The sequence below is a fragment of the Thunnus albacares genome, chromosome 22, assembly GCF_914725855.1.
Source record: "Thunnus albacares chromosome 22, fThuAlb1.1, whole genome shotgun sequence".
NCBI classification, from domain to species: domain Eukaryota; kingdom Metazoa; phylum Chordata; class Actinopteri; order Scombriformes; family Scombridae; genus Thunnus; species Thunnus albacares.
Window position 1 is genome coordinate 27,081,697 of NC_058127.1, and position 27,754 is coordinate 27,109,450.

Here is a 27,754-nt window from a genome sequence, read left to right on the forward strand (position 1 = left end):
TTATTTACATAAAGTGCTTCAAAGGTATAAAAGCCAAAGCAGCTATAATTGCGCAAAATCACAATATCTTACTATGTCCCACTGCTGTCTCAGATTTCTATCATCATTGGCTGACAGAGGTGAGCATCTGTACTTCCTCCACATAGGAATTCCAATAGGGGCGGTTCACTGTAGGCTAAGTTAACAGCTGAGAGGTGTTACTTATACTCTGCCCCCTAAACTGTTAGAATTTTTTTTCAGTTTAATGCATCCCAACACAACACCATAAATGACCATAGAGATCAATCAACTCCTCTCTGACACAGTTTCAGTAAACACAAAACAGAACATGACTGCTTGCTAGAATAAATATTATTTATATAAATATAAATTTAAATATTGCATATATATTAGCAATTTTGCTTGCTGTCAGTTTAAAAGATCAATAAACCAAACAGTTGAGACTCAGTTTTCATTGCACTGCTCAGACATCAATGGATGACCTAATCTGAGGCCTGCTGATCCTCATCTGTGGAAAGAAAAAAAAGCACAGAAATAATTGTTGAGTTCAGAAAAACTTCAGTGTGGTCAAACAGCACTAAACACTGATCTTCTGTGCTTTTGTGGATGTGCACTTACCAGCTGGTTGGAGGAGATGTCCCTGTGGGGTAGGGCTGGGCTGGCAGACTGTAGGTGTTCAATGTTAGAAAATGGAGTATTGTGTCTGGGTGCTGTTTGTGATGATGGTCGAGTCAGCTGGTAGACAGGTACAGGTTGTCTGTAATCACCTGGGTCCTCTCTGTGGCTGGCTGATTCATCATATGTAAAAGAAGGGTTTCTGTAATCTCCTAAAAATAGCACAATCAGAAGGGGTCATGGGAGAATCACATACATTCCTCCTGAATCAATTCCAGTTTACTGTAAAGTAATGCAAAAATGACCAACTTACATATCTAAAATTTCTTTGGCAGTTTGAGGATACTTAAGGATACTAGTTTTCATGAAATGCACACAGAATCCCAGTTTTCATTTGCCATTGTATGGTCATTTCGGAACAATACAAAATCTCAACTCCTGTCATCTGCCTGAAACAGATTAGGTTTTCCCGGGGTGACCTTTCACACTCAGTGAGTTTTGGTAATTTGATTAATTGTAATCTGGGCAGTAGGGGAATATGCACCACTTTAGTACAATATCAACACACATAAGTAGCCTTATGTTAAGAGCCTTAAGTTGAGTCCTACTTTTCCACCTGATTTTGAGGCCCTGTTCTGTAAAGGGTCCCTGGGTCTAGTTCCAAAACTTTCATTATTTCAGTTGATCCAGTGCTTACATGTTGCACACATCTACATTTATTGGTGTTTAATCAAGCAAAACTACAGCTGTGCAATATTTCAGTGTAGGAACATTTTACACAATGTACAGAGGGGAGAAGAACAGCGGGGATATTCAGGGCCCAGCAGCTCATTTTGCCCCGGGGCCATGTAAATCTGGCCATGGATTCATCACCCACTGTTGGCAGCAGAAATGTCAGAGACCAACACTGGTAGAGCTAAGTGGATAAATATGACTTTTGTAATATGGGTGAACTGATTTGTAAATGCTTTTAAGGGAAACTAACTAACTAATGGGGAAAACTTTTGAAATTGGTCCAGTATTGAGTGAGAGCACTGCAGCAGGCAGCCACATAATGTAATCCTTCGGGGCAATTGCACCCTGTCAATGTACGCCCACTAAAAGTGCTTGTTTTTGCCACTGACAGGCTCAGATTGTTGTTTTAAGTGTCTGACAACATTATGGAAAGGACCATACAGAGAAAATAAAACATTCTTCTTTACTTTTTGGTTGATCTGGTCTGTTTGTTAACAATCTTATCAAGTCTCGCTCAAAGAGAAGTCTTGTTCTCGCCAGAGTTGAGTTGTTGTCAAAATCAGCTAAATATTCAGCCATGACGGAGTTGGAGAGAGGGGTGCCAGGAGGAGTTTGTTGTGTTGGAGTACAGAAAGCATAGCTTAGTGTTATCTAAAAGATTCATGGCTGTCATGGCTGAATATTTAGCTGATTTCGATAACAACACAACTCTTGCAAGATTTCAGGACAAGACTTCTCCTTGAGTGAGACTTGGTTAGACACAATAATAAACAGACCAGATTGAGCGAAAGGTAGGTTGAAAAATACGAAAGTTTCCCTTTAAGCTGCACAAATCTGTATGACAGTGCTTTAAATAAAACAAAACTTACAAAAATAAAGTTTTATTTATTAATGAAAAGGTAGCTGCTACACCAGAGGAGAGGAAATAAAAATAGTACTTCACCATTGCCTCCAAAATGTAGGTATGACTGTGTATGTGTAAATGACACTTACCAGAATTATATGTGTCAGCCGAGCTGTTTGATCTGGACCACTCAACGTCCTCATTCAGCCACTGGTTCACCACCTTCTTTTTAATGTCTCTTCTCCTGCACACACAAGGCAACTTTTTATCATTTCAGCTTTCATTATAAAAGGTGTGCAGAAAATGTTCATCATCCCCATGGTATCAAAGTTCTTTTTTCTTTTTCTGTCTTTCTTTTTTTTTTTAAACTGAGAAACAGCTTTAGATTTGTGGTAACAGTATTGACCAGTGTATTTTTTTCATTAACTAAATACTACAGCAACAATGGAGTAGAACTAATGGTTAATTGATTATAATCTTACAGTTAAGTCCAATCAATAAATGTTTACTAGTATCTTGAATCCATTTCAAGAACATTCTCTAAAAATCAAGTAGTAAAATCTATGGTGTACTATGTAATTGCTGCATAAAACTGATACTGCAGACTGCTTTTCACACAGTGAAAAAAAATTGAAATAGACTTAGTTTTAGTGACACGTTATAATAACTTTATGGTAAAAGTTATACAGATTATCTGGACTATACAAGTATACAGTACAAATAAAGTCTGACTGGGGTTGTTTATGTTCGAAATTTCTCTGAAAGAGAAGAAATATCAAACTGTTGCATTAGCTTAATTAGTCCAGTTATTTAAATATTTTTTACAATCGAAATCTGGAGAAACAGCTTTCAGTGCTCTCCTACTGTAGAGTATCACATTTCTGATAACAGACAATAATGCTAGATTTCAACTCACCGTGTTTGCTTATGTTTGTTGATCAGCACGTATGCGGTCAAGGCTCCCACAGTCACGATGAGACAAGCAAGGGTCACACTTAACCCAACATAGAAAGCAGTCCTCTGTATAGGCAGTCTACAGTCATTACCCAAATACCAAGTGTCATTCACATTTTGACACCTGAAACAACAGAGGCAGGACAAAGTTAAACAACAGTGAACGACATGTCCAATAAGGCAGCAGCTCTAATAAACTTTTACTACTAAAAAAAAAAAATAGAAGCAAAATAAAATCAATAATAAAAATAACATGCAAAGATTAAATATTCTTAGTAAGTCTATCTCATAAACTCATTTTGAAGGCTTTTAGTTAGGTCTGTTTTGTTATGTTATGAATGCATCAGGAGTCAGTGATAGCTTGAAGCTATTGCCAGTGGATTGTGAATGAAACACCATTTTCGTCATTTCAATGTCCAAGTGTTCTAAGCATCAAGCATGAGGCAAATATTTTCCCAGTAAGGAAATAGTTAAAAAAAAATGGAAACGTACTGGGAAGGGAAAACCTGTAAATGTTTATCAAAATGTGTCTTCTTTGATACTATGACTGGGGAGCACCATACTTTGAAATGTTCATATTCTACTTACAGTGGCTTTAATAGATTATGATTAAGGGCTGAATATTGAAAAGAATGCATGTTACTCTATGCTCTAAATTATTTACAAATTAAATTACTTATAGAGTCACAGGATCACAGATCACACTGCTATACTTCAAAAATAATCTGTTTTTGCCACGGCAGATAGATACTCACTTTATGACCCCACAGAAAGGGCCCTTACATGTTTGTTATAAAACAATTGGGAGAAAGATTTATGGACTGAAATATCAGACCCTCTTTGGATGAAATTCATACACTATGTCAATATACATGCAAAGCATTGTGGTTACAATTTAAAATAGTACATTGTCTCAGCTTGGACTGAATAAGTTGAAGTGTCAAGACGTTTTGGGGGTTTTAGTTCTTGTCCCTAAATAAGTGTTGTGCACCCTTTTGGCCACTAGAGGGAAATACACAACAACAAATCCTGGTATTTATGATTTATGCCTACTAACCATTATCCTTCTATAATATGTAACTGTTGGTCATCTTTAGTTCATGTCTTATGACTATTTAACTTTGTGATAAATGTGTTGATTCTACTTTTTTTTTTTACCAATAAATTAACGAAACTACACTGATACTTGTTGAAATAAAAAACAGTCTATAAGTATTCTGTCAACCAAACTACAGCAGTAAGTCTGGTCAAACTCCACATGCAGGCACGAATTGTATCCATAGATTAATTAGCACTGTATATACTGTCTGACTTTGTTCGAGGAACCCAGCTGGCGAGCCCCGAAGTCAGTTCACACAATTCGGTTTGTACAGGAAGTATTTAGGCAGCAAGTATGTTCACAAGCTGGTATCACCTGCATGTGTGTTGAGTCAAGCATGCAGGTTTGTAGAAATACTGAACAATCTCACCAGAGCGAGCAAATCAGAGTTTGTACAGCTACATTAAGCCCCCCAAAAAGCCCTACCTCCCCTTAAAGTAACCTACTCAGTTACTTTGCCAGAGTACTCAAGTGGCTTTGTAGCACTGTTTAAAGTTGTAACGCTTCCATCTTGATCAGTTGCAGTCAGCATGACAGTATGCAAAACTGTCAATGTGTGAGTGCAAGGCTGTATAATTTCCTGGAAGCAGTGCATGCCAATGAAGACCATACTGAACTTTGAAAAGTATAGGTTCAAATGATTTGTTTGTTCATTTCTTTGCAGCACAGATGTGAGGCAGGTATTGCATGGGTGTGGGGAATCAGAAAAAATGCTATTGTTTTTTTTATCAGATGATTATACAAAAAAGTTCATTAAAGTTTTAGAAAGCATGGCCAACTTACTCGCAAAGAGGTCCAATATCCCTGTACACTCTGCAGTTTCCGTTGTTGTAGCATGTTTTAGGATGTGAATGGTGACTGTTACATACAGTCACACACGTAATTGCTCCATCAACAGACACAGCTTCATAATACTTGCCATGTTCTGGATCATCCACAAACCTTTGACAAACAGCTGGAGGAATGAGAGGAAGAAGGAGAAAAACAAAGACATGAAGAGTTCAATAAGCTCACTGTCTATTCCAGCTTTTTCATATATACATGTACACTCGGTGCCTGCAGTGGTGTGCCTGTCAACCAGTTCCGGTGTTGATTCAAACATTGACCACAATGTCCCATTTGAACGCTTTAAATATTTAGTGGCAGCACACGATTTTCTGTTTGGGGATGCTGGCTCTTTATGATGGCGAGCAGGTGTACCTGTTGGTTTTGCTGCCTTTCTGTAAGCTTTTAATCATTTGAGAAAATCACTTACTCATGTCACAGTGCTAAGGTGCAAGAGGGCCAGAAAAATATGATATGAAAAAGAAGTGTGCAGAACTTTCTTTTTACATAATAAGCTTTTAAGCAGGAAGTAACAAACTGTAAATCCCAGCTGAGCAGACAACTGTGCTTTCAGTCACCAATGCTAAAAACTACTGTGATGCTTCAGTACAAGTTCAGCTTGAGGATCCAGTGTTATGATTTGTTCATTTGGTCATTCATGTACTTGACATTGGTTTTGGCTCTCATATTTCTTGATTTTCAGCCACAGAAGGCAACTGTTTTCAGAAAAAATGTCTTTCAAGCTACCTGCCTAGTACCAACGTTATTTGACAGACAATGTTACTTTTAAAAAAGAAGTTCAAGTATCTAGCACATCTACAGAGACCAAACTAGAGCTAAAATGAGAGTAATTATTAGATGTAAATTCATCAGGTGAGCAGAAACACGACTCCAAATTAATGCTAATGTTGCTCCATGTTTGCTAGATGTGTAAGAAGGCAACTGTTTGCTAACAACTTATAAGGCTAAAATATACGGTTGTAGATTTGTCAGTGGCCAAAAATCTATTAAATCAATTAATGGAGTTTATTGCCCAAAACTTTCAACACTTAAGAGTGAGTTTCAAACAACAACAACAGGTGGAATTGGGAGAGGGATTGGGTGCAGAGTAAGTCAAAAACCAAGGGTGGATTTCATGAAAAGCACACACACACACACACACACACACACATATATATAGACACACATGGTGATACTTACATTCCAAATTTAAATCTGTGCCATTCACTGTGGGTTCAGCTGTGACATTGTAAGGACAATCTGAAAATTCAGAAAACAAAAAATAACCTTCCATTATACATGTATATATAGTATGTTATATGATATCAACAGAAAGAATATTCACGGACAGTTTTTGATCAGTAGAAAAGGAAAAACATGGAAATTGATCAAGGAGGAAAGTCGATGACAGTCAACACTCCTTGATCGTCTTTGGTCTTCAAGTAGTTCTTGCAAAGCTTTGAGATGTGTTTGGAGTCATTATCCTGCTGCAGTATGAATCATTCTCCACAAAGATGCAAACCAGAGGGTATAGCATGTCTCTGAAGAATGGAGTGGTACTTCTCCTTGGTCAGGGTGTAGTCAATTCAGTGCAGGCGTCTAACTCCAGAGTAGGCAAAACACCCCCAGACAGGAATATTCCCACCACCATGTTTCACTGTTGGTTTGATACATTGGAGTATCATTCTCTCTTATGTTCATCTCTTTACATAGAGCCCTTCTGTTACTGCCATATCTCCAACTGCGATTAATCAGTAAATAGGACTTTTTGCAGTTCTGTTCTGTCCAGTGCCTTCTTTATTTAGCAAATTCTGTATTTGTGTTGAAGTTGCTTTTCTCTCTCTCCAGGAACTAAGCTTGATGTACTGATCTTCTGATGGTGTGGTCACTTTTGGTCTGCCTGATTATGCTTTGGATACAACTGATCGAGTTTCTACAAAGCGTTTTAGAGTTCCATGCACTGCCCCCTTAGAAATCTTTAGTCTAGCCATGATTTGACACTGAGAAAGTCCCTCTTCGCTTAGAATAACAATTTGACTTCTGACACTTTCACTTAGTTCTGATGTCATGTGTCCCTCCATTACAATGCTACTTAGTAAGCAATGATCTGCTGGAAACTTGAGGCACAGCCATATTTATAACAAGTGAACACTGACTGCAAGTTGAGTTACTTGAACGGGCCTCTGATGAGTAGATCAAATTTACCTGAGTGTCACCTGAACGCATGCTTCAATGGAAGGGACACAACTCAAGGAAATCTGACTTTTTGTACAAAGGAGTTAAGTTAGTCAATGCCACAAATTTGCTTAAATTTGATTGCTGACGTAGAAATAGTGCAGAATTTTAAACATTTCTTCTTTATTTTACAACTTCTTGTGTTTTTAATTATTTCTGAGTCTTCAAACTTTCGGATTATTTCCAGATTTATGTGAAAATATTAGAGACTTTCAATGTGATCTCAGACTTTTAGACCCCACTTGTATGTAATTAGGCATTGACTTTCTGTCTTACCTGATGTGCAACGAACAAGTTTGTTAGCAGCCTCCTCAACTGCTTTTAAGTCATCCACATATAGTTCTTCGGCACTGCTGTTGTTTGGAATTGCCAAAACCACATCATGTGTGACACTAACACTGAGGCACAAAGAATTTCATACAATATTAGTACATTTTAAGTTCAGTAGGTGAGATTATTTACTTTTATATATTTACTATTATTCCTATCATTATAGTTGTTTTTTAATTCACCAGTTTCATCAGCCTAGATCACAAAGTGAGGACAGCTTTACCAAATTCATTCAAAATAGTCAGACACTGAGGGAAGACATAAGTAATTAATCAAAACCTATGGATAATTCCACTCACTTTCAACCTGGGCCTTTTCCTAGTTTTTCCCACACTGACTTCTCATGTCACTTTCCACTTGCAAATAAACCCTTTTGGTTTATGCAACATTTAAATATATCATATACATCTACATACATACATTTAGAACAAAAAACACTGCAAATACAGAAAATACGAGTTAATATAGTATAGTAATTTAAAAGGGGCTCTCAAGGTGAAGGGACCGCTATGAGGTAAGGCGAGGGTCAAGTGACAAACTGAGGTATCAGTAGTCTACTTTTCAGTAGCAATGTTGTCTGCTTATACAGTTAGAGGGTAACAGTTTCACCTCTCTTTAGTTTTGGAAAAGCAGTAACTTTTCAGTGTCGTTAAATGTAATTGATGCAAACATTTTCAAATTCAAAAAACAAGATTATGGGTGAAACAAACTAAAGACTTATAGCAAACCAAGTATGATATGACATTTCACCCTTCATAAAAAGCCATGCTAAGATAACTTCTAGATAATCTGATTTTAAAAACAACATAAAGGATCACTTCAGTATCTACAATATCTCTTACTTCCTAACTTCTATATTACAATTGTGTTATCCCTCAGATTCTTTAATGTATTGGTCTGCAATACATTTCCACCAGCTCTATTTCAGTCAGCCAACTCACGTGAATAGACTACTATGTACATGTAGAATATATATGACATTAATGTTTGGCATCTAAGCTCTGATGTTGTTGGTACTATACCAACTAAGCCCCCATGGGGACGTAGACTCAGGGCCTACAAATGGATGCTGGAATAGAGATGGTGCTTTTGGAACACTATATGAACAGCAGCAAGCGACAGCATAGCTTGTGTGAGCAGTGTGGCAGCAGGCAAGCAGCAAAAGTGTGAGCAAAGCATTGGCAACTTAAGTACGCAACTGATTTTAAGGGTGCATTGGATATATGTTGCAGTGAGGGGAGTATGCCATGTGAGTGGAGTAGCAACTTAAGTTAGGCTGCCTGAACGAGCTCACAGGCTTTGCGTCTTGTGTTTCATTTATTTGAAGTTTTTTTTTTTTCTATATGCAAAGTACTTGCCGTCAAAATAGTAAAGATCTTTTCTTTATTTGCTTGTGTTTTGTCCATTTGCATGTGTTTTCTAAAGTTGCAGTGCATTGAGTTTTCTCAGGCACTGTAGAAAGCAGCAGTCTGTATAAGCAGTGTTTGTATATCAAACCCCACAGTCTTTTGAAATGTACTTGTGTAAAGAAGGTACTGATATGCTCATCTTGCTGACAAATGCTGACATCACTTGTGGCACCAAAGATCAGCTAACAGCAGACGATAGTCTTCAGGCTTCATATAAATCTGGCTTTTATCTTCAATATTAAGCTCAAGAGAGATACTGAATTCAAGACTGTGACAAAGGCTGGCCTTTGCTGAATAACTAGAGTTATCCTTTAAAACTAAGATCAAACAGTCTTCTAAAAGTCAGTGTGCAAATGGAAAGTTTGCTTATTGAAGATTAAATTTGTCCCAGTTAATGTGTTGCTACCATCTGAGGCTGCCTACATGCAAAGCTGCCCAGTGCCTAATGTATGTTGACTAGCTAAATTATGTTAATGAATCTTATCAGTATAAGATCTTTAAGGGTGTCTGTTCTCTTCTTACACTTCTGCTCTTGATGTGATACTGTAGATAGCCATAGCGTCAGCTGATAATCTCATCTGAAATAAAAATAAATCAATTAATGGGTGATGTGATCTCTGAATGATCTCTGATTCAGTATCTGGCTTGAAAGGTGTTTGCTTTACCTCTTCCACAGTGTTATCTGAAAATCTGACCGAAGAGTCTCCACGGCTAAGAGAAAAGAACAAGAGAAATTATCTTCCAATAAGGCAACTTTGTGAATTACAGCACCATTATATTAAAATGAGAACATTTATATATAGATAAAGAGGACAATTTATGTGTACACATTATATAGAATAATTGTATAAAGAGGAAAATTTCTGTATACACATTGTATAGAATTATTCAATAATCAATGTTTTGTTCCCGACAGACTGTAAGTACATTACCTGACACTAGTTACCAACACTTCTTTAAAGTTTGCTATCTTCTGTCTCTGGTAATATTCCTCCATCTGAAATAGTACGAACATAACATAACGATTTGGACTGATGTGTTAGACAGCACTCTCCACCACCATCATCACCAAGTGAGGGAATATCTTTTTGAAGAATGGTGTTCATCCCTCCAGAACAGTCCAGAGACTTGTAGACTCCATGCCAAGACTGAGGAACAACATTCTTCAAAAATATATTATATAGAATATAGAATATACAATAGAAATCACCTTTATCATAAGATACAGGTGATGAGTCAGAACAGCTTTGTATTGATTTGCAGTGACCCTTCCCTCTGAGGGGACAAGTTGACCCAAACCATGCCAGCAAAATGCCCCCCACAGCATAACAGAGCCACCAGATAAGATCCCCTCACTGTACAGGTCAAGCATTCAGATATGTAACAGTTTTTCCTTTCATTTGTCACCCGTCTGTATTAATTTATGATAGTCATTAAAGTTGAACTGAACATGTGCATCCAGAATGCAGAATAATTTTAAATATGATTACTACCTAAATCAAAACAAAACATATTTCCCTCTATAGCTTTTTTTCAAGTCACCACACAACTCATCTCTTGCCATAGGAAGTAGTTGCGTGGTGATGGTGATGAACCCACATCATTGCAACATACTGCAATATTCATTTGATGGCATAGAGGTCACTGTATCTTGGAATTATAGACTGAATGTTAAAAAATGCTTGCTAATATAGAATACAGTGTTCCCTGAATTCAAAAAAAGATTCCAGTACCTACATTAATTGAAATAACTAATTCATTTCATTTACCCGCTCAGTGAAGTTTGCCACAAACTCTTTGTATACAGCTGATGTTTTGTCGTCATAGCTTTCATCATATTTCTGATTGATCATCACGTTAACCACGACTGACCTGTTGAGTTTATCTGAAAAGAGAATCAAACATATTAGAGACCATGGATGAAAAATTTAGAAAAACTGGTTAAAAACTGTACTCAGAAAATTGAAAAAACAGAGCTTGCAAGAGATCAACAGTATTAGTTAATGTAAATGTACCTGGCTCAACTGTATCAACAAATTGGCAAAAACTTCCACTAAACCCAGGGAGGCATGTACAGTTGAATCCATTAAAATATCCTCCATTTTGGCAGGGTCCTGCTGTTGAGATTGGTCGAGTGGTTGATGGACTGGTTAGTTCAGGTACCAAGGTGGTCTCAGAATTCCCAGAAGTCATTGTGTCAGTGGGACTGGTTTGTTCAGGTAGTGAGGTGGTCTCTGAGGGTGCAGATGTTACATCAATGGAAGTGGTTGGTTCAGGTGCAGATGTTGTGTCTGCAGTCTCAGTTGTTACTGAATCAGTTGAAGCAGTTGATTCAGATGCAGGCTCAGAAGTTAGGATTTCAGATGGACTGGTTGATTCAGACACAAAGGTGGTCTCAGAAGGACTGGAAGTTACTGTGTCAGTGGGACTGGTTTGTTCGGATACGGAAGTGGTCTCGAAGGGTGCAGATGTTGCATCAGTGGAAATGGTTGGTTCAGGTGCTGATGTTATCTCTACAGGCTGAGATGTTACTGAATCAGTTGGACCAGTTGAATCAGATGATGGCTCAGAAGTTAGTATTTCAGATGGACTGGTTAGTCCAGACACCAAGGTGGTTTCAGAAGGACTGGAAGTTACTGTGTCAGTGGGAGTGGTTTGTTTGGATACGGAAGTGGTCTCGAAGGGTGCAGATGTTGCATTAGTGGAACTGGTTGGTTCGGGTGCTGATGTTGTCTCTGCAGGCTCAGATGTTACTGTATCAGTTGGACCAGTTGAGTCAGATACAGGCTCAGAAGTTAGTATTTCAGATGGACTGGTTAGTTCAGGTACCAAGGTGGTCTCAGAATTCCCAGAAGTCATTGTGTCAGTGGGACTGGTTTGTTCGGGTAGTGAGGTGGTCTCTGAGGGTGCAGATGTTACATCAATGGAAGTGGTTTGTTCAGGTGCAGATGTTGTGTCTGCAGTCTCAGATGTTACTGAATCAGTTGGACCAGTTGATTCAGATACAGGCTCAGAAGTTAGGATTTCAGATGGACTGGTTGATTCAGACACCAAGGTGGTCTCAGAAGGACTGGAAGTTACTGTGTCAGTGGGAGTGGTTTGTTCGGATACGGAAGTGGTCTCGAAGGGTGCAGATGTTGCATCAGTGGAACTGGTTGGATCAGGTGCTGATGTTGTCTCTGCATGCTCAGATGTTACTGAATCAGTTGGACCAGTTGAGTCAGATACAGGCTCAGAAGTTAGTATTTCAGATGGACTGGTTAGTTCAGGTACCAAGGTGGTCTCAGAATTCCCAGAAGTCATTGTGTCAGTGAGACTGGTTTGTTCAGGTAGTGAGGTGGTCTCTGAGGGTGCAGATGTTACATCAATGGAAGTGGTTGGTTCAGGTGCAGATGTTGTGTCTGCAGTCTCAGTTGTTACTGAATCAGTTGAAGCAGTTGATTCAGATGCAGGCTCAGAAGTTAGGATTTCAGATGGACTGGTTGATTCAGACACCAAGGTGGTCTCAGAAGGACTGGAAGTTACTGTGTCAGTGGGACTGGTTTGTTCGGATACGGAAGTGGTCTCGAAGGGTGCAGATGTTGCATCAGTGGAAATAGTTGGTTCAGGTGCTGATGTTATCTCTACAGGCTGAGATGTTACTGAATCAGTTGGACCAGTTGAATCAGATGATGGCTCAGAAGTTAGTATTTCAGATGGACTGGTTAGTCCAGACACCAAGGTGGTTTCAGAAGGACTGGAAGTCATTGTGTCAGTGGGACTGGTTTGTTCAGGTAGTGAGGTGGTCTCTGAGGGTGCAGATGTTACATCAATGGAAGTGGTTGGTTCAGGTGCAGATGTTGTGTCTGCAGTCTCAGTTGTTACTGAATCAGTTGAAGCAGTTGATTCAGATGCAGGCTCAGAAGTTAGGATTTCAGATGGACTGGTTGATTCAGACACCAAGGTGGTCTCAGAAGGACTGGAAGTTACTGTGTCAGTGGGACTGGTTTGTTCGGATACGGAAGTGGTCTCGAAGGGTGCAGATGTTGCATCAGTGGAAATGGTTGGTTCAGGTGCTGATGTTATCTCTACAGGCTGAGATGTTACTGAATCAGTTGGACCAGTTGAATCAGATGATGGCTCAGAAGTTAGTATTTCAGATGGACTGGTTAGTCCAGACACCAAGGTGGTTTCAGAAGGACTGGAAGTTACTGTGTCAGTGGGAGTGGTTTGTTTGGATACGGAAGTGGTCTCGAAGGGTGCAGATGTTGCATCAGTGGAACTGGTTGGTTCGGGTGCTGATGTTGTCTCTGCAGGCTCAGATGTTACTGAATCAGTTTGACCAGTTGAGTCAGATACAGGCTCTGAAGTTAGTATTTCAGATGGACTGGTTAGTTCAGGTGCCAAGGTGGTCTCAGAATTCCCAGAAGTCATTGTGTCAGTGGGACTGGTTTGTTCAGGTAGTGAGGTAGTCTCTGAGGGTGCAGATGTTACATCAATGGAAGTGGTTGGTTCAGGTGCAGATGTTGTGTCTGCAGTCTCAGATGTTACTGAATCAGTTGGACCAGTTGATTCAGATACAGGCTCAGAAGTTAGGATTTCAGATGGACTGGTTGATTCAGACACCAAGGTGGTCTCAGAAGGACTGGAAGTTACTGTGTCAGTGGGAGTGGTTTGTTCAGATACGGAAGTGGTCTCGAAGGGTGCAGATGTTGCATCAGTGGAACTGGTTGGATCAGGTGCTGATGTTGTCTCTGCATGCTCAGATGTTACTGAATCAGTTGGACCAGTTGAGTCAGATACAGGCTCAGAAGTTAGTATTTCAGATGGACTGGTTAGTTCAGGTACCAAGGTGGTCTCAGAATTCCCAGAAGTCATTGTGTCAGTGAGACTGGTTTGTTCAGGTAGTGAGGTGGTCTCTGAGGGTGCAGATGTTACATCAATGGAAGTGGTTTGTTCAGGTGCAGATGTTGTGTCTGCAGTCTCAGTTGTTACTGAGTCAGTTGAAGCAGTTGATTCAGATGCAGGCTCAGAAGTTAGGATTTCAGATGGACTGGTTGATTCAGACACCAAGGTGGTCTCAGAAGGACTGGAAGTTACTGTGTCAGTGGGACTGGTTTGTTCGGATACGGAAGTGGTCTCGAAGGGTGCAGATGTTGCATCAGTGGAACTGGTTGGTTCAGGTGCTGATGTTATCTCTACAGGCTGAGATGTTACTGAATCAGTTGGACCAGTTGAATCAGATGATGGCTCAGAAGTTAGTATTTCAGATGGACTGGTTAGTCCAGACACCAAGGTGGTTTCAGAAGGACTGGAAGTCATTGTGTCAGTGGGACTGGTTTGTTCAGGTAGTGAGGTGGTCTCTGAGGGTGCAGATGTTAGATCAATGGAAGTGGTTGGTTCAGGTGCAGATGTTGTGTCTGCAGTCTCAGTTGTTACTGAATCAGTTGAAGCAGTTGATTCAGATGCAGGCTCAGAAGTTAGGATTTCAGATGGACTGGTTGATTCAGACACCAAGGTGGTCTCAGAAGGACTGGAAGTTACTGTGTCAGTGGGACTGGTTTGTTCGGATACGGAAGTGGTCTCGAAGGGTGCAGATGTTGCATCAGTGGAACTGGTTGGATCAGGTGCTGATGTTGTCTCTGCAGGCTCAGATGTTACTGAATCAGTTGGACCAGTTGAGTCAGATACAGGCTCTGAAGTTAGTATTTCAGATGGACTGGTTAGTTCAGGTACCAAGGTGGTCTCAGAATTCCCAGAAGTCATTGTGTCAGTGGGACTGGTTTGTTCGGGTAGTGAGGTGGTCTCTGAGGGTGCAGATGTTACATCAATGGAAGTGGTTTGTTCAGGTGCAGATGTTGTGTCTGCAGTCTCAGATGTTACTGAATCAGTTGGACCAGTTGATTCAGATACAGGCTCAGAAGTTAGGATTTCAGATGGACTGGTTAGTCCAGACACCAAGGTGGTCTCAGAAGGACTGGAAGTTACTGTGTCAGTGGGACTGGTTTGTTCGGATACGGAAGTGGTCTCGAAGGGTGCAGATGTTGCATCAGTGGAACTGGTTGGATCAGGTGCTGATGTTGTCTCTGCAGGCTCAGATGTTACTGAATCAGTTGGACCAGTTGAGTCAGATACAGGCTCTGAAGTTAGTATTTCAGATGGACTGGTTAGTTCAGGTACCAAGGTGGTCTCAGAATTCCCAGAAGTCATTGTGTCAGTGGGACTGGTTTGTTCAGGTAGTGAGGTGGTCTCTGAGGGTGCAGATGTTACATCAATGGAAGTGGTTGGTTCAGGTGCAGATGTTGTGTCTGCAGTCTCAGTTGTTACTGAATCAGTTGAAGCAGTTGATTCAGATGCAGGCTCAGAAGTTAGGATTTCAGATGGACTGGTTGATTCAGACACCCAGGTGGTCTCAGAAGGACTGGAAGTTACTGTGTCAGTGGGACTGGTTTCTTCATATACGGAAGTGGTCTCGAAGGGTGCAGATGTTGCATCAGTGGAACTGGTTGGATCAGGTGCTGATGTTGTCTCTGCAGGCTCAGATGTTACTGAATCAGTTTGACCAGTTGAGTCAGATACAGGCTCAGAAGTTAGTATTTCAGATGGACTGGTTAGTTCAGGTACCAAGGTGGTCTCAGAATTCCCAGAAGTCATTGTGTCAGTGGGACTGGTTTGTTCAGGTAGTGAGGTGGTCTCTGAGGGTGCAGATGTTACATCAATGGAAGTGGTTTGTTCAGGTGCAGATGTTGTGTCTGCAGTCTCAGATGTTACTGAATCAGTTGAAGCAGTTGATTCAGATGCAGGCTCAGAAGTTAGGATTTCAGATGGACTGGTTGATTCAGACACCAAGGTGGTCTCAGAAGGACTGGAAGTTACTGTGTCAGTGGGACTGGTTTGTTCGGATACAGAAGTGGTCTCGAAGGGTGCAGATGTTGCATCAGTGGAAATGGTTGGTTCAGGTGCTGATGTTATCTCTACAGGCTGAGATGTTACTGAATCAGTTGGACCAGTTGAATCAGATGATGGCTCAGAAGTTAGTATTTCAGATGGACTGGTTAGTCCAGACACCAAGGTGGTTTCAGAAGGACTGGAAGTCATTGTGTCAGTGGGACTGGTTTGTTCGGGTAGTGAGGTGGTCTCTGAGGGTGCAGATGTTACATCAATGGAAGTGGTTTGTTCAGGTGCAGATGTTGTGTCTGCAGTCTCAGTTGTTACTGAATCAGTTGAAGCAGTTGATTCAGATGCAGGCTCAGAAGTTAGGATTTCAGATGGACTGGTTGATTCAGACACCAAGGTGGTCTCAGAAGGACTGGAAGTTACTGTGTCAGTGGGACTGGTTTCTTCATTAAGGGAAGTGGTCTCGAAGGGTGCAGATGTTGCATCAGTGGAACTGGTTGGATCAGGTGCTGATGTTGTCTCTGCAGGCTCAGATGTTACTGAATCAGTTTGACCAGTTGAGTCAGATACAGGCTCAGAAGTTAGTATTTCAGATGGACTGGTTAGTTCAGGTACCAAGGTGGTCTCAGAATTCCCAGAAGTCATTGTGTCAGTGGGACTGGTTTGTTCGGGTAGTGAGGTGGTCTCTGAGGGTGCAGATGTTACATCAATGGAAGTGGTTGGTTCAGGTGCAGATGTTGTGTCTGCAGTCTCAGTTGTTACTGAATCAGTTGAAGCAGTTGATTCAGATGCAGGCTCAGAAGTTAGGATTTCAGATGGACTGGTTGATTCAGACACCAAGGTGGTCTCAGAAGGATTGGAAGTTACTATGTCAGTGGGAGTGGTTTGTTCGGATACGGAAGTGGTCTCGAAGGGTGCAGATGTTGCATCAGTGGAACTGGTTGGATCAGGTGCTGATGTTGTCTCTGCATGCTCAGATGTTACTGAATCAGTTGGACCAGTTGAGTCAGATACAGGCTCTGAAGTTAGTATTTCAGATGGACTGGTTAGTTCAGGTACCAAGGTGGTCTCAGAATTCCCAGAAGTCATTGTGTCAGTGGGACTGGTTTGTTCAGGTAGTGAGGTGGTCTCTGAAGGTGCAGATGTTACATCAATGGAAGTGGTTGGTTCAGGTGCAGATGTTGTGTCTGCAGTCTCAGTTGTTACTGAATCAGTTGAAGCAGTTGATTCAGATGCAGGCTCAGAAGTTAGGATTTCAGATGGACTGGTTGATTCAGACACCAAGGTGGTCTCAGAAGGACTGGAAGTTACTGTGTCAGTGGGAGTGGTTTGTTCGGATACGGAAGTGGTCTCGAAGGGTGCAGATGTTGCATCAGTGGAACTGGTTGGATCAGGTGCTGATGTTGTCTCTGCATGCTCAGATGTTACTGAATCAGTTGGACCAGTTGAGTCAGATACAGGCTCTGAAGTTAGTATTTCAGATGGACTGGTTAGTTCAGGTACCAAGGTGGTCTCAGAATTCCCAGAAGTCATTGTGTCAGTGGGACTGGTTTGTTCAGGTAGTGAGGTGGTCTCTGAAGGTGCAGATGTTACATCAATGGAAGTGGTTGGTTCAGGTGCAAATGTTGTGTCTGCAGTCTCAGTTGTTACTGAATCAGTTGAAGCAGTTGATTCAGATGCAGGCTCAGAAGTTAGGATTTCAGATGGACTGGTTGATTCAGACACCAAGGTGGTCTCAGAAGGACTGGAAGTTACTGTGTCAGTGGGAGTGATTTGTTCGGATACAGAAGTGGTCTCGAAGGGTGCAGATGTTGCATCAGTGGAACTGGTTGGATCAGGTGCTGATGTTGTCTCTGCAGGCTCAGATGTTACTGAATCAGTTGGACCAGTTGAGTCAGATACAGGCTCTGAAGTTAGTATTTCAGATGGACTGGTTAGTTCAGGTACCAAGGTGGTCTCAGAATTCCCAGAAGTCATTGTGTCAGTGGGACTGGTTTGTTCAGGTAGTGAGGTGGTCTCTGAAGGTGCAGATGTTACATCAATGGAAGTGGTTGGTTCAGGTGCAAATGTTGTGTCTGCAGTCTCAGTTGTTACTGAATCAGTTGAAGCAGTTGATTCAGATGCAGGCTCAGAAGTTAGGATTTCAGATGGACTGGTTGATTCAGACACCAAGGTGGTCTCAGAAGGACTGGAAGTTACTGTGTCAGTGGGAGTGGTTTGTTCGGATACAGAAGTGGTCTCGAAGGGTGCAGATGTTGCATCAGTGGAACTGGTTGGATCAGGTGCTGATGTTGTCTCTGCAGGCTCAGATGTTACTGAATCAGTTGGACCAGTTGAGTCAGATACAGGCTCTGAAGTTAGTATTTTAGATGGACTGGTTAGTTCAGGTACCAAGGTGGTCTCAGAATTCCCAGAAGTCATTGTGTCAGTGGGACTGGTTTGTTCAGGTAGTGAGGTGGTCTCTGAGGGTGCAGATGTTACATCAATGGAAGTGGTTGGTTCAGGTGCAGATGTTGTGTCTGCAGTCTCAGTTGTTACTGAATCAGTTGAAGCAGTTGATTCAGATGCAGGCTCAGAAGTTAGGATTTCAGATGGACTGGTTGATTCAGACACCAAGGTGGTCTCAGAAGGACTGGAAGTTACTGTGTCAGTGGGAGTGGTTTGTTCGGATACGGAAGTGGTCTCGAAGGGTGCAGATGTTGCATCAGTGGAACTGGTTGGATCAGGTGCTGATGTTGTCTCTGCATGCTCAGATGTTACTGAATCAGTTGGACCAGTTGAGTCAGATACAGGCTCAGAAGTTAGTATTTCAGATGGACTGGTTAGTTCAGGTGCCAAGGTGGTCTCAGAATTCCCAGAAGTCATTGTGTCAGTGGGACTGGTTTGTTCAGGTAGTGAGGTAGTCTCTGAGGGTGCAGTTGTTACATCAATGGAAGTGGTTGGTTCAGGTGCAGATGTTGTGTCTGCAGTCTCAGTTGTTACTGAATCAGTTGAAGCAGTTGATTCAGATGCAGGCTCAGAAGTTAGGATTTCAGATGGACTGGTTGATTCAGACACCAAGGTGGTCTTAGAAGGACTGGAAGTTACTGTGTCAGTGGGAGTGGTTTGTTCGGATACGGAAGTGGTCTCGAAGGGTGCAGATGTTGCATCAGTGGAACTGGTTGGATCAGGTGCTGATGTTGTCTCTGCAGGCTCAGATGTTACTGAATCAGTTGGACCAGTTGAGTCAGATACAGGCTCAGAAGTTAATATTTCAGATGGACTGGTTAGTTCAGGTACCAAGGTGGTCTCAGAATTCCCAGAAGTCATTGTGTCAGTGGGACTGGTTTGTTCAGGTAGTGAGGTGGTCTCTGAAGGTGCAGATGTTACATCAATGGAAGTGGTTGGTTCAGGTGCAAATGTTGTGTCTGCAGTCTCAGTTGTTACTGAATCAGTTGAAGCAGTTGATTCAGATGCAGGCTCAGAAGTTAGGATTTCAGATGGACTGGTTGATTCAGACACCAAGGTGGTCTCAGAAGGACTGGAAGTTACTGTGTCAGTGGGAGTGGTTTGTTCGGATACGGAAGTGGTCTCGAAGGGTGCAGATGTTGCATCAGTGGAACTGGTTGGATCAGGTGCTGATGTTGTCTCTGCAGGCTCAGATGTTACTGAATCAGTTGGACCAGTTGAGTCAGATACAGGCTCAGAAGTTAGTATTTCAGATGGACTGGTTAGTTCAGGTGCCAAGGTGGTCTCAAAATTCCCAGAAGTCATTGTGTCAGTGGGACTGGTTTGTTCAGGTAGTGAGGTGGTCTCTGAGGGTGCAGATGTTACATCAATGGAAGTGGTTGGTTCAGGTGCAGATGTTGTGTCTGCAGTCTCAGTTGTTACTGAATCAGTTGAAGCAGTTGATTCAGATGCAGGCTCAGAAGTTAGGATTTCAGATGGACTGGTTGATTCAGACACCAAGGTGGTCTCAGAAGGACTGGAAGTTACTGTGTCAGTGGGAGTGGTTTGTTCGGATACGGAAGTGGTCTCGAAGGGTGCAGATGTTGCATCAGTGGAACTGGTTGGATCAGGTGCTGATGTTGTCTCTGCAGGCTCAGATGTTACTGAATCAGTTTGACCAGTTGAGTCAGATACAGGCTCTGAAGTTAGTATTTCAGATGGACTGGTTAGTTCAGGTACCAAGGTGGTCTCAGAATTCCCAGAAGTCATTGTGTCAGTGGGACTGGTTTGTTCAGGTAGTGAGGTGGTCTCTGAGGGTGCAGATGTTACATCAATGGAAGTGGTTGGTTCAGGTGCAGATGTTGTGTCTGCAGTCTCAGTTGTTACTGAATCAGTTGAAGCAGTTGATTCAGATGCAGGCTCAGAAGTTAGGATTTCAGATGGACTGGTTGATTCAGACACCAAGGTGGTCTCAGAAGGACTGGAAGTTACTGTGTCAGTGGGACTGGTTTGTTCGGATACGGAAGTGGTCTCGAAGGGTGCAGATGTTGCATCAGTGGAAATAGTTGGTTCAGGTGCTGATGTTATCTCTACAGGCTGAGATGTTACTGAATCAGTTGGACCAGTTGAGTCAGATACAGGCTCTGAAGTTAGTATTTCAGATGGACTGGTTAGTTCAGGTACCAAGGTGGTCTCAGAATTCCCAGAAGTCATTGTGTCAGTGGGACTGGTTTGTTCAGGTAGTGAGGTGGTCTCTGAGGGTGCAGATGTTACATCAATGGAAGTGGTTGGTTCAGGTGCAGATGTTGTGTCTGCAGTCTCAGTTGTTACTGAATCAGTTGAAGCAGTTGATTCAGATGCAGGCTCAGAAGTTAGGATTTCAGATGGACTGGTTGATTCAGACACCAAGGTGGTCTCAGAAGGACTGGAAGTTACTGTGTCAGTGGGAGTGGTTTGTTCGGATACGGAAGTGGTCTCGAAGGATGCAGATGTTGCATCAGTGGAACTGGTTGGATCAGGTGCTGATGTTGTCTCTGCAGGCTCAGATGTTACTGAATCAGTTTGACCAGTTGAGTCAGATACAGGCTCTGAAGTTAGTATTTCAGATGGACTGGTTAGTTCAGGTACCAAGGTGGTCTCAGAATTCCCAGAAGTCATTGTGTCAGTGGGACTGGTTTGTTCAGGTAGTGAGGTGGTCTCTGAGGGTGCAGATGTTACATCAATGGAAGTGGTTGGTTCAGGTGCAGATGTTGTGTCTGCAGTCTCAGTTGTTACTGAATCAGTTGAAGCAGTTGATTCAGATGCAGGCTCAGAAGTTAGGATTTCAGATGGACTGGTTGATTCAGACACCAAGGTGGTCTCAGAAGGACTGGAAGTTACTGTGTCAGTGGGAGTGGTTTTTTCGGATACGGAAGTGGTCTCGAAGGGTGCAGATGTTGCATCAGTGGAACTGGTTGGATCAGGTGCTGATGTTGTCTCTGCATGCTCAGATGTTACTGAATCAGTTGGACCAGTTGAGTCAGATACAGGCTCTGAAGTTAGTATTTCAGATGGACTGGTTAGTTCAGGTACCAAGGTGGTCTCAGAATTCCCAGAAGTCATTGTGTCAGTGGGACTGGTTTGTTCAGGTAGTGAGGTGGTCTCTGAGGGTGCAGATGTTACATCAATGGAAGTGGTTGGTTCAGGTGCAGATGTTGTGTCTGCAGTCTCAGTTGTTACTGAATCAGTTGAAGCAGTTGATTCAGATGCAGGCTCAGAAGTTAGGATTTCAGATGGACTGGTTGATTCAGACACCAAGGTGGTCTCAGAAGGACTGGAAGTTACTGTGTCAGTGGGAGTGGTTTGTTCGGATATGGAAGTGGTCTCGAAGGGTGCAGATGTTGCATCAGTGGAACTGGTTGGATCAGGTGCTGATGTTGTCTCTGCATGCTCAGATGTTACTGAATCAGTTGGACCAGTTGAGTCAGATACAGGCTCTGAAGTTAGTATTTCAGATGGACTGGTTAGTTCAGGTACCAAGGTGGTCTCAGAATTCCCAGAAGTCATTGTGTCAGTGGGACTGGTTTGTTCAGGTAGTGAGGTGGTCTCTGAGGGTGCAGATGTTACATCAATGGAAGTGGTTGGTTCAGGTGCAGATGTTGTGTCTGCAGTCTCAGTTGTTACTGAATCAGTTGAAGCAGTTGATTCAGATGCAGGCTCAGAAGTTAGGATTTCAGATGGACTGGTTGATTCAGACACCAAGGTGGTCTCAGAAGGACTGGAAGTTACTGTGTCAGTGGGACTGGTTTGTTCGGATACGGAAGTGGTCTCGAAGGGTGCAGATGTTGCATCAGTGGAACTGGTTGGATCAGGTGCTGATGTTGTCTCTGCATGCTCAGATGTTACTGAATCAGTTTGACCAGTTGAGTCAGATACAGGCTCTGAAGTTAGTATTTCAGATGGACTGGTTAGTTCAGGTACCAAGGTGGTCTCAGAATTCCCAGAAGTCATTGTGTCAGTGGGACTGGTTTGTTCAGGTAGTGAGGTGGTCTCTGAGGGTGCAGATGTTACATCAATGGAAGTGGTTGGTTCAGGTGCAGATGTTGTGTCTGCAGTCTCAGTTGTTACTGAATCAGTTGAAGCAGTTGATTCAGATGCAGGCTCAGAAGTTAGGATTTCAGATGGACTGGTTGATTCAGACACCAAGGTGGTCTCAGAAGGACTGGAAGTTACTGTGTCAGTGGGAGTGGTTTGTTCGGATACGGAAGTGGTCTCGAAGGGTGCAGATGTTGCATCAGTGGAACTGGTTGGATCAGGTGCTGATGTTGTCTCTGCAGGCTCAGATGTTACTGAATCAGTTTGACCAGTTGAGTCAGATACAGGCTCTGAAGTTAGTATTTCAGATGGACTGGTTAGTTCAGGTACCAAGGTAGTCTCAGAATTCCCAGAAGTCATTGTGTCAGTGGGACTGGTTTGTTCAGGTAGTGAGGTGGTCTCTGAGGGTGCAGATGTTACATCAATGGAAGTGGTTGGTTCAGGTGCAGATGTTGTGTCTGCAGTCTCAGTTGTTACTGAATCAGTTGAAGCAGTTGATTCAGATGCAGGCTCAGAAGTTAGGATTTCAGATGGACTGGTTGATTCAGACACCAAGGTGGTCTCAGAAGGACTGGAAGTTACTGTGTCAGTGGGAGTGGTTTGTTCGGATACGGAAGTGGTCTCGAAGGGTGCAGATGTTGCATCAGTGGAACTGGTTGGATCAGGTGCTGATGTTGTCTCTGCATGCTCAGATGTTACTGAATCAGTTGGACCAGTTGAGTCAGATACAGGCTCTGAAGTTAGTATTTCAGATGGACTGGTTAGTTCAGGTACCAAGGTGGTCTCAGAATTCCCAGAAGTCATTGTGTCAGTGGGACTGGTTTGTTCAGGTAGTGAGGTGGTCTCTGAGGGTGCAGATGTTACATCAATGGAAATGGTTGGTTCAGGTGCAGATGTTGTGTCTGCAGTCTCAGTTGTTACTGAATCAGTTGAAGCAGTTGATTCAGATGCAGGCTCAGAAGTTAGGATTTCAGATGGACTGGTTGATTCAGACACCAAGGTGGTCTCAGAAGGACTGGAAGTTACTGTGTCAGTGGGAGTGGTTTGTTCGGATACGGAAGTGGTCTCGAAGGGTGCAGATGTTGCATCAGTGGAACTGGTTGGATCAGGTGCTGATGTTGTCTCTGCAGGCTCAGATGTTACTGAATCAGTTGGACCAGTTGAGTCAGATACAGGCTCTGAAGTTAGTATTTCAGATGGACTGGTTAGTTCAGGTACCAAGGTGGTCTCAGAATTCCCAGAAGTCATTGTGTCAGTGGGACTGGTTTGTTCAGGTAGTGAGGTGGTCTCTGAGGGTGCAGATGTTACATCAATGGAAGTGGTTGGTTCAGGTGCAGATGTTGTGTCTGCAGTCTCAGTTGTTACTGAATCAGTTGAAGCAGTTGATTCAGATGCAGGCTCAGAAGTTAGGATTTCAGATGGACTGGTTGATTCAGACACCAAGGTGGTCTCAGAAGGACTGGAAGTTACTGTGTCAGTGGGAGTGGTTTTTTCGGATACGGAAGTGGTCTCGAAGGGTGCAGATGTTGCAGCAGTGGAACTGGTTGGATCAGGTGCTGATGTTGTCTCTGCAGGCTCAGATGTTACTGAATCAGTTTGACCAGTTGAGTCAGATACAGGCTCTGAAGTTAGTATTTCAGATGGACTGGTTAGTTCAGGTACCAAGGTGGTCTCAGAATTCCCAGAAGTCATTGTGTCAGTGGGACTGGTTTGTTCAGGTAGTGAGGTGGTCTCTGAGGGTGCAGATGTTACATCAATGGAAGTGGTTGGTTCAGGTGCAGATGTTGTGTCTGCAGTCTCAGTTGTTACTGAATCAGTTGAAGCAGTTGATTCAGATGCAGGCTCAGAAGTTAGGATTTCAGATGGACTGGTTGATTCAGACACAAAGGTGGTCTCAGAAGGACTGGAAGTTACTGTGTCAGTGGGAGTGGTTTTTTCGGATACGGAAGTGGTCTCGAAGGGTGCAGATGTTGCAGCAGTGGAACTGGTTGGATCAGGTGCTGATGTTGTCTCTGCAGGCTCAGATGTTACTGAATCAGTTTGACCAGTTGAGTCAGATACAGGCTCTGAAGTTAGTATTTCAGATGGACTGGTTAGTTCAGGTACCAAGCTGGTCTCAGAATTCCCAGAAGTCATTGTGTCAGTGGGACTGGTTTGTTCAGGTAGTGAGGTGGTCTCTGAGGGTGCAGATGTTACATCAATGGAAGTGGTTGGTTCAGGTGCAGATGTTGTGTCTGCAGTCTCAGTTGTTACTGAATCAGTTGAAGCAGTTGATTCAGATGCAGGCTCAGAAGTTAGGATTTCAGATGGACTGGTTGATTCAGACACCAAGGTGGTCTCAGAAGGACTGGAAGTTACTGTGTCAGTGGGAGTGGTTTCTTCGGATACGGAAGTGGTCTCGAAGGGTGCAGATGTTGCATCAGTGGAACTGGTTGGATCAGGTGCTAATGTTGTCTCTGCAGGCTCAGATGTTACTGAATCAGTTGGACCAGTTGAGTCAGATGCTGGCTCAGAAGTTAGTATTTCAGATGGGCTGGTTAATTCAGACACCAAGGTGGTTTCAGAAGGCCTGGAAGTTACTGTGTCATTGGGGCTGGTTTGTTCGGGTAATGAGATGGTCTCAGAAGGTTCCGATGTTATGTTGGTGGAACTGGTTGATTCAGGTGCTGATGCTGTCTCAAATGTTACTGAAACAAACAGAAAAGCACAGCTATTCTCCTACATATATGTTTTCTTTGATCACTCAAATGTTCTGTCTAAGGAAAAGTTCATTATATATAATATGAAGGTAATTTTAGCTTCTTTCATGTGCCTGTTGGAAATGCTATCAAAATATCTTTACAGGGAGTCATTGTAGCTGCTTCCCGAAAATTGGATCAGTCGTCCTGTTTAGTTTATATGCATTCAAGGTCTGCCAAGAGAATGCCTGGCATTTATATAATCCCACAAAAAGAATACAGAACACTTTTTGGTTGGTAGACTACTCTTATCTTTATCTGCCTGTAATTATGATGCAATAATTATCTTTACATATCTTTATGCCACAGTTTTCATAAAAATCTTCTCCCCCATTGATTTAACTGAGTTTTCTCTCTACAGAGGACTTTGTTGACTTTAATTGCCAACACCATGATTCATTTCTAACTTTAAATAAATGTCTGGATGCAGGATGGATACAGGTATTTAAAATGAAAGGGAAGGATATTATGCATTCTTCAAACAGTTGTGGATCACATTATTAGTAAGAATCATTAAATTGACTGGGTTAAAATGATATGTTCATGAGCATTTAAATGTATACTGTATTTACATGTATACTGCATACACTACATGCCAGACTGAAAGCGGCAGCACATTATATACAGAGGTGTACATGTTTATGTCCTAACCAATTAATGCCATTCAAATCCGATCAATGTCCGGGACACTCAACATTTTTTGACCTCCTGGACATTCTGGAATTTGTGCCAGGCAAACATCTGAGTGGAAAACCCTCATGTAGAAAGGCCAGCCAGCACTGCCAGGGTCATGATTTTGACTCATTCAGTGCTCACCAATGGTACTTGCTGAGAAGACTGAACATGAAAAGGTTGCCTGGATCAAAGTAAAAAATATTTCAACTTGCTAGTGACTGGTGCCTGAGCATTCAGAGGTCATATGTATACAGCAGGTTGGTGTGGTTTCTGCTGAGTCATTACCATTACACTATAAATAGTTGTACATCCAAATAGTTCCTCTAACCATGTATTTTGAGGAAGTGTGAATTCCCATTAAGGGTGGAGCTGATAATGACTATCTTATTTAGGACCTTGCTGCTCACCCTATAGGGACCCTGTAAAGGTCCCTATGGCATATTGGTCAAAGGTGAGGGGCCAGACTAAGAGGGATTCTAGGACTTCTATCTATCTTTGGAACAGAACCACTTTGCCCAAAACAGAGAGAATAATACCTGGAGATATAAAGTTTGATCACATTATACAAGTCCATCCATAATAATAATAATTATTATCATTTTATCATGTCATATATTATTATTATTAGTTGTAGTAGTATTTTCCCTTTTTGTATGGAATTAAAATCAGATGTGGGGTATTGGAGGCAGTACTGGTACAGAACCTGCAGCAGTCTCAACTGTTCCAACTCTGCCACCATTAACGACCTGTGCTCTCCTACATCATTCTATGCTCACCTTGTTCCACATTAAGGACTTACCAGGCGAGGTAGAAAGAGAGAATCATTGTTCATAAGAATTACTGTTACAGGTGCCCTGGTGGCTTAATGGTTTAGGTGCATACTGTATAACTGTAACGTTCACAGTTTGATTCCCAGCCAAGGGACCCTTGTTGCATGTCACACCTCCCTCTCTCTCCTTCTTTCCTGTCTCACTACACTGACTCCCAAATAAAGGCAAAAAGCCAAATAATAATCTTAAAAAAAAAGAATTAATGTTACTAATTTAACACCTAAGTAGTTTTGAAATTTAGTTTGGTTTTGAATAGATTTGAGGATACTGACCTCAAAAATCTTTTACAAGTCAAGTGATAAAGTAGGGAACCCATTAGGTCTTTTTTCCCTAAGAAACAAAGTAGGGCTTGTTTTATGGCCAGTGCAGTATACTAACTTGCTGTATATACTTGTGTAGTTTTTCTTTTAAAACCAGACTGAGCAAGTGAGAAGGACACCTACAGTATATAAAGTCAAAAATGATGCAGAAGGCCTATTTAAGAGGCAGGTCTGCTTCTTCTGCGACAACACAATGAGCAGAAAAGTCACATCGGAAGAGGCTCTTGACTACACTCTTGATCAAGACACTGATAAGGATTAAAATGATCTCAAAGGAGAAGTGTCAGAAACACAGAACATGATCCAGACTATCATTGAACTGATGAGGATGAAGTGAACAATGAAGAGTCAAACATTGAAATAGTGGTGAAAACATTCCTGTCAGAGAATGGAAATGTGCCCCCTGAGTGTAAGTAATTCTTGTTCTTTAAGACAGTGTTTTTTGTGAATAAAATCACACCAGTCAGTTTTGACCATAAACTCAACAGATGTGACTCTGTAATTTGATTTAAATTTACTCAGTAAAGCAATAAACTCAACAAACTTTGGAACACAATTTAAAAATTTTTCTCACTTTATATTCGACAGCCGATAGTGTGGATAGTGTAGAAGCAGTCAGGAAACACAAGGAGCAAGAAGGGAATGACATGCAAACTAGGTCCCTGGTCAGATTTGAATTGAGGATGTTGCGGTTATGTGGTGTGTGTCTTAACTGATGATGATGATCAGATGAACACTTAATTTGTTTTTTAAAAACTGGAGGCCAAC

The 27,754-nt window shown here is 42.0% G+C and overlaps 2 protein-coding genes across 2 annotated transcripts in view; both read right to left on the bottom strand.

Moving 5' to 3' along the window:
- Positions 1 to 11,423, bottom strand: LOC122974417 (mucin-3B-like). The gene is made up of 12 exons (XM_044342441.1): positions 11,062 to 11,423; positions 10,816 to 10,931; positions 9,979 to 10,043; positions 9,712 to 9,757; positions 9,569 to 9,624; positions 7,584 to 7,705; positions 6,273 to 6,332; positions 5,031 to 5,202; positions 3,111 to 3,272; positions 2,344 to 2,438; positions 619 to 827; positions 1 to 508 (listed from the first exon to the last, which is right to left on the bottom strand). Exons 1-12 carry the CDS (start codon positions 11,237 to 11,239, stop codon positions 464 to 466), a joined length of 1,326 nt encoding a protein of 441 aa, XP_044198376.1. The 5' UTR covers positions 11,240 to 11,423; the 3' UTR covers positions 1 to 463.
- The window catches only part of LOC122973450 (mucin-17-like), a 17,485-nt gene continuing 992 nt past the window's right edge, over positions 11,262 to 27,754 (bottom strand). The window contains exons 2-3 of the mRNA XM_044340985.1: positions 11,430 to 25,110; positions 11,262 to 11,280 (exon numbers count right to left, since the gene is read on the bottom strand). Coding sequence (XP_044196920.1) covers positions 11,262 to 11,280; positions 11,430 to 25,110 — 13,700 coding nt within the window. The remainder of the gene's footprint in view (positions 11,281 to 11,429; positions 25,111 to 27,754) is intronic.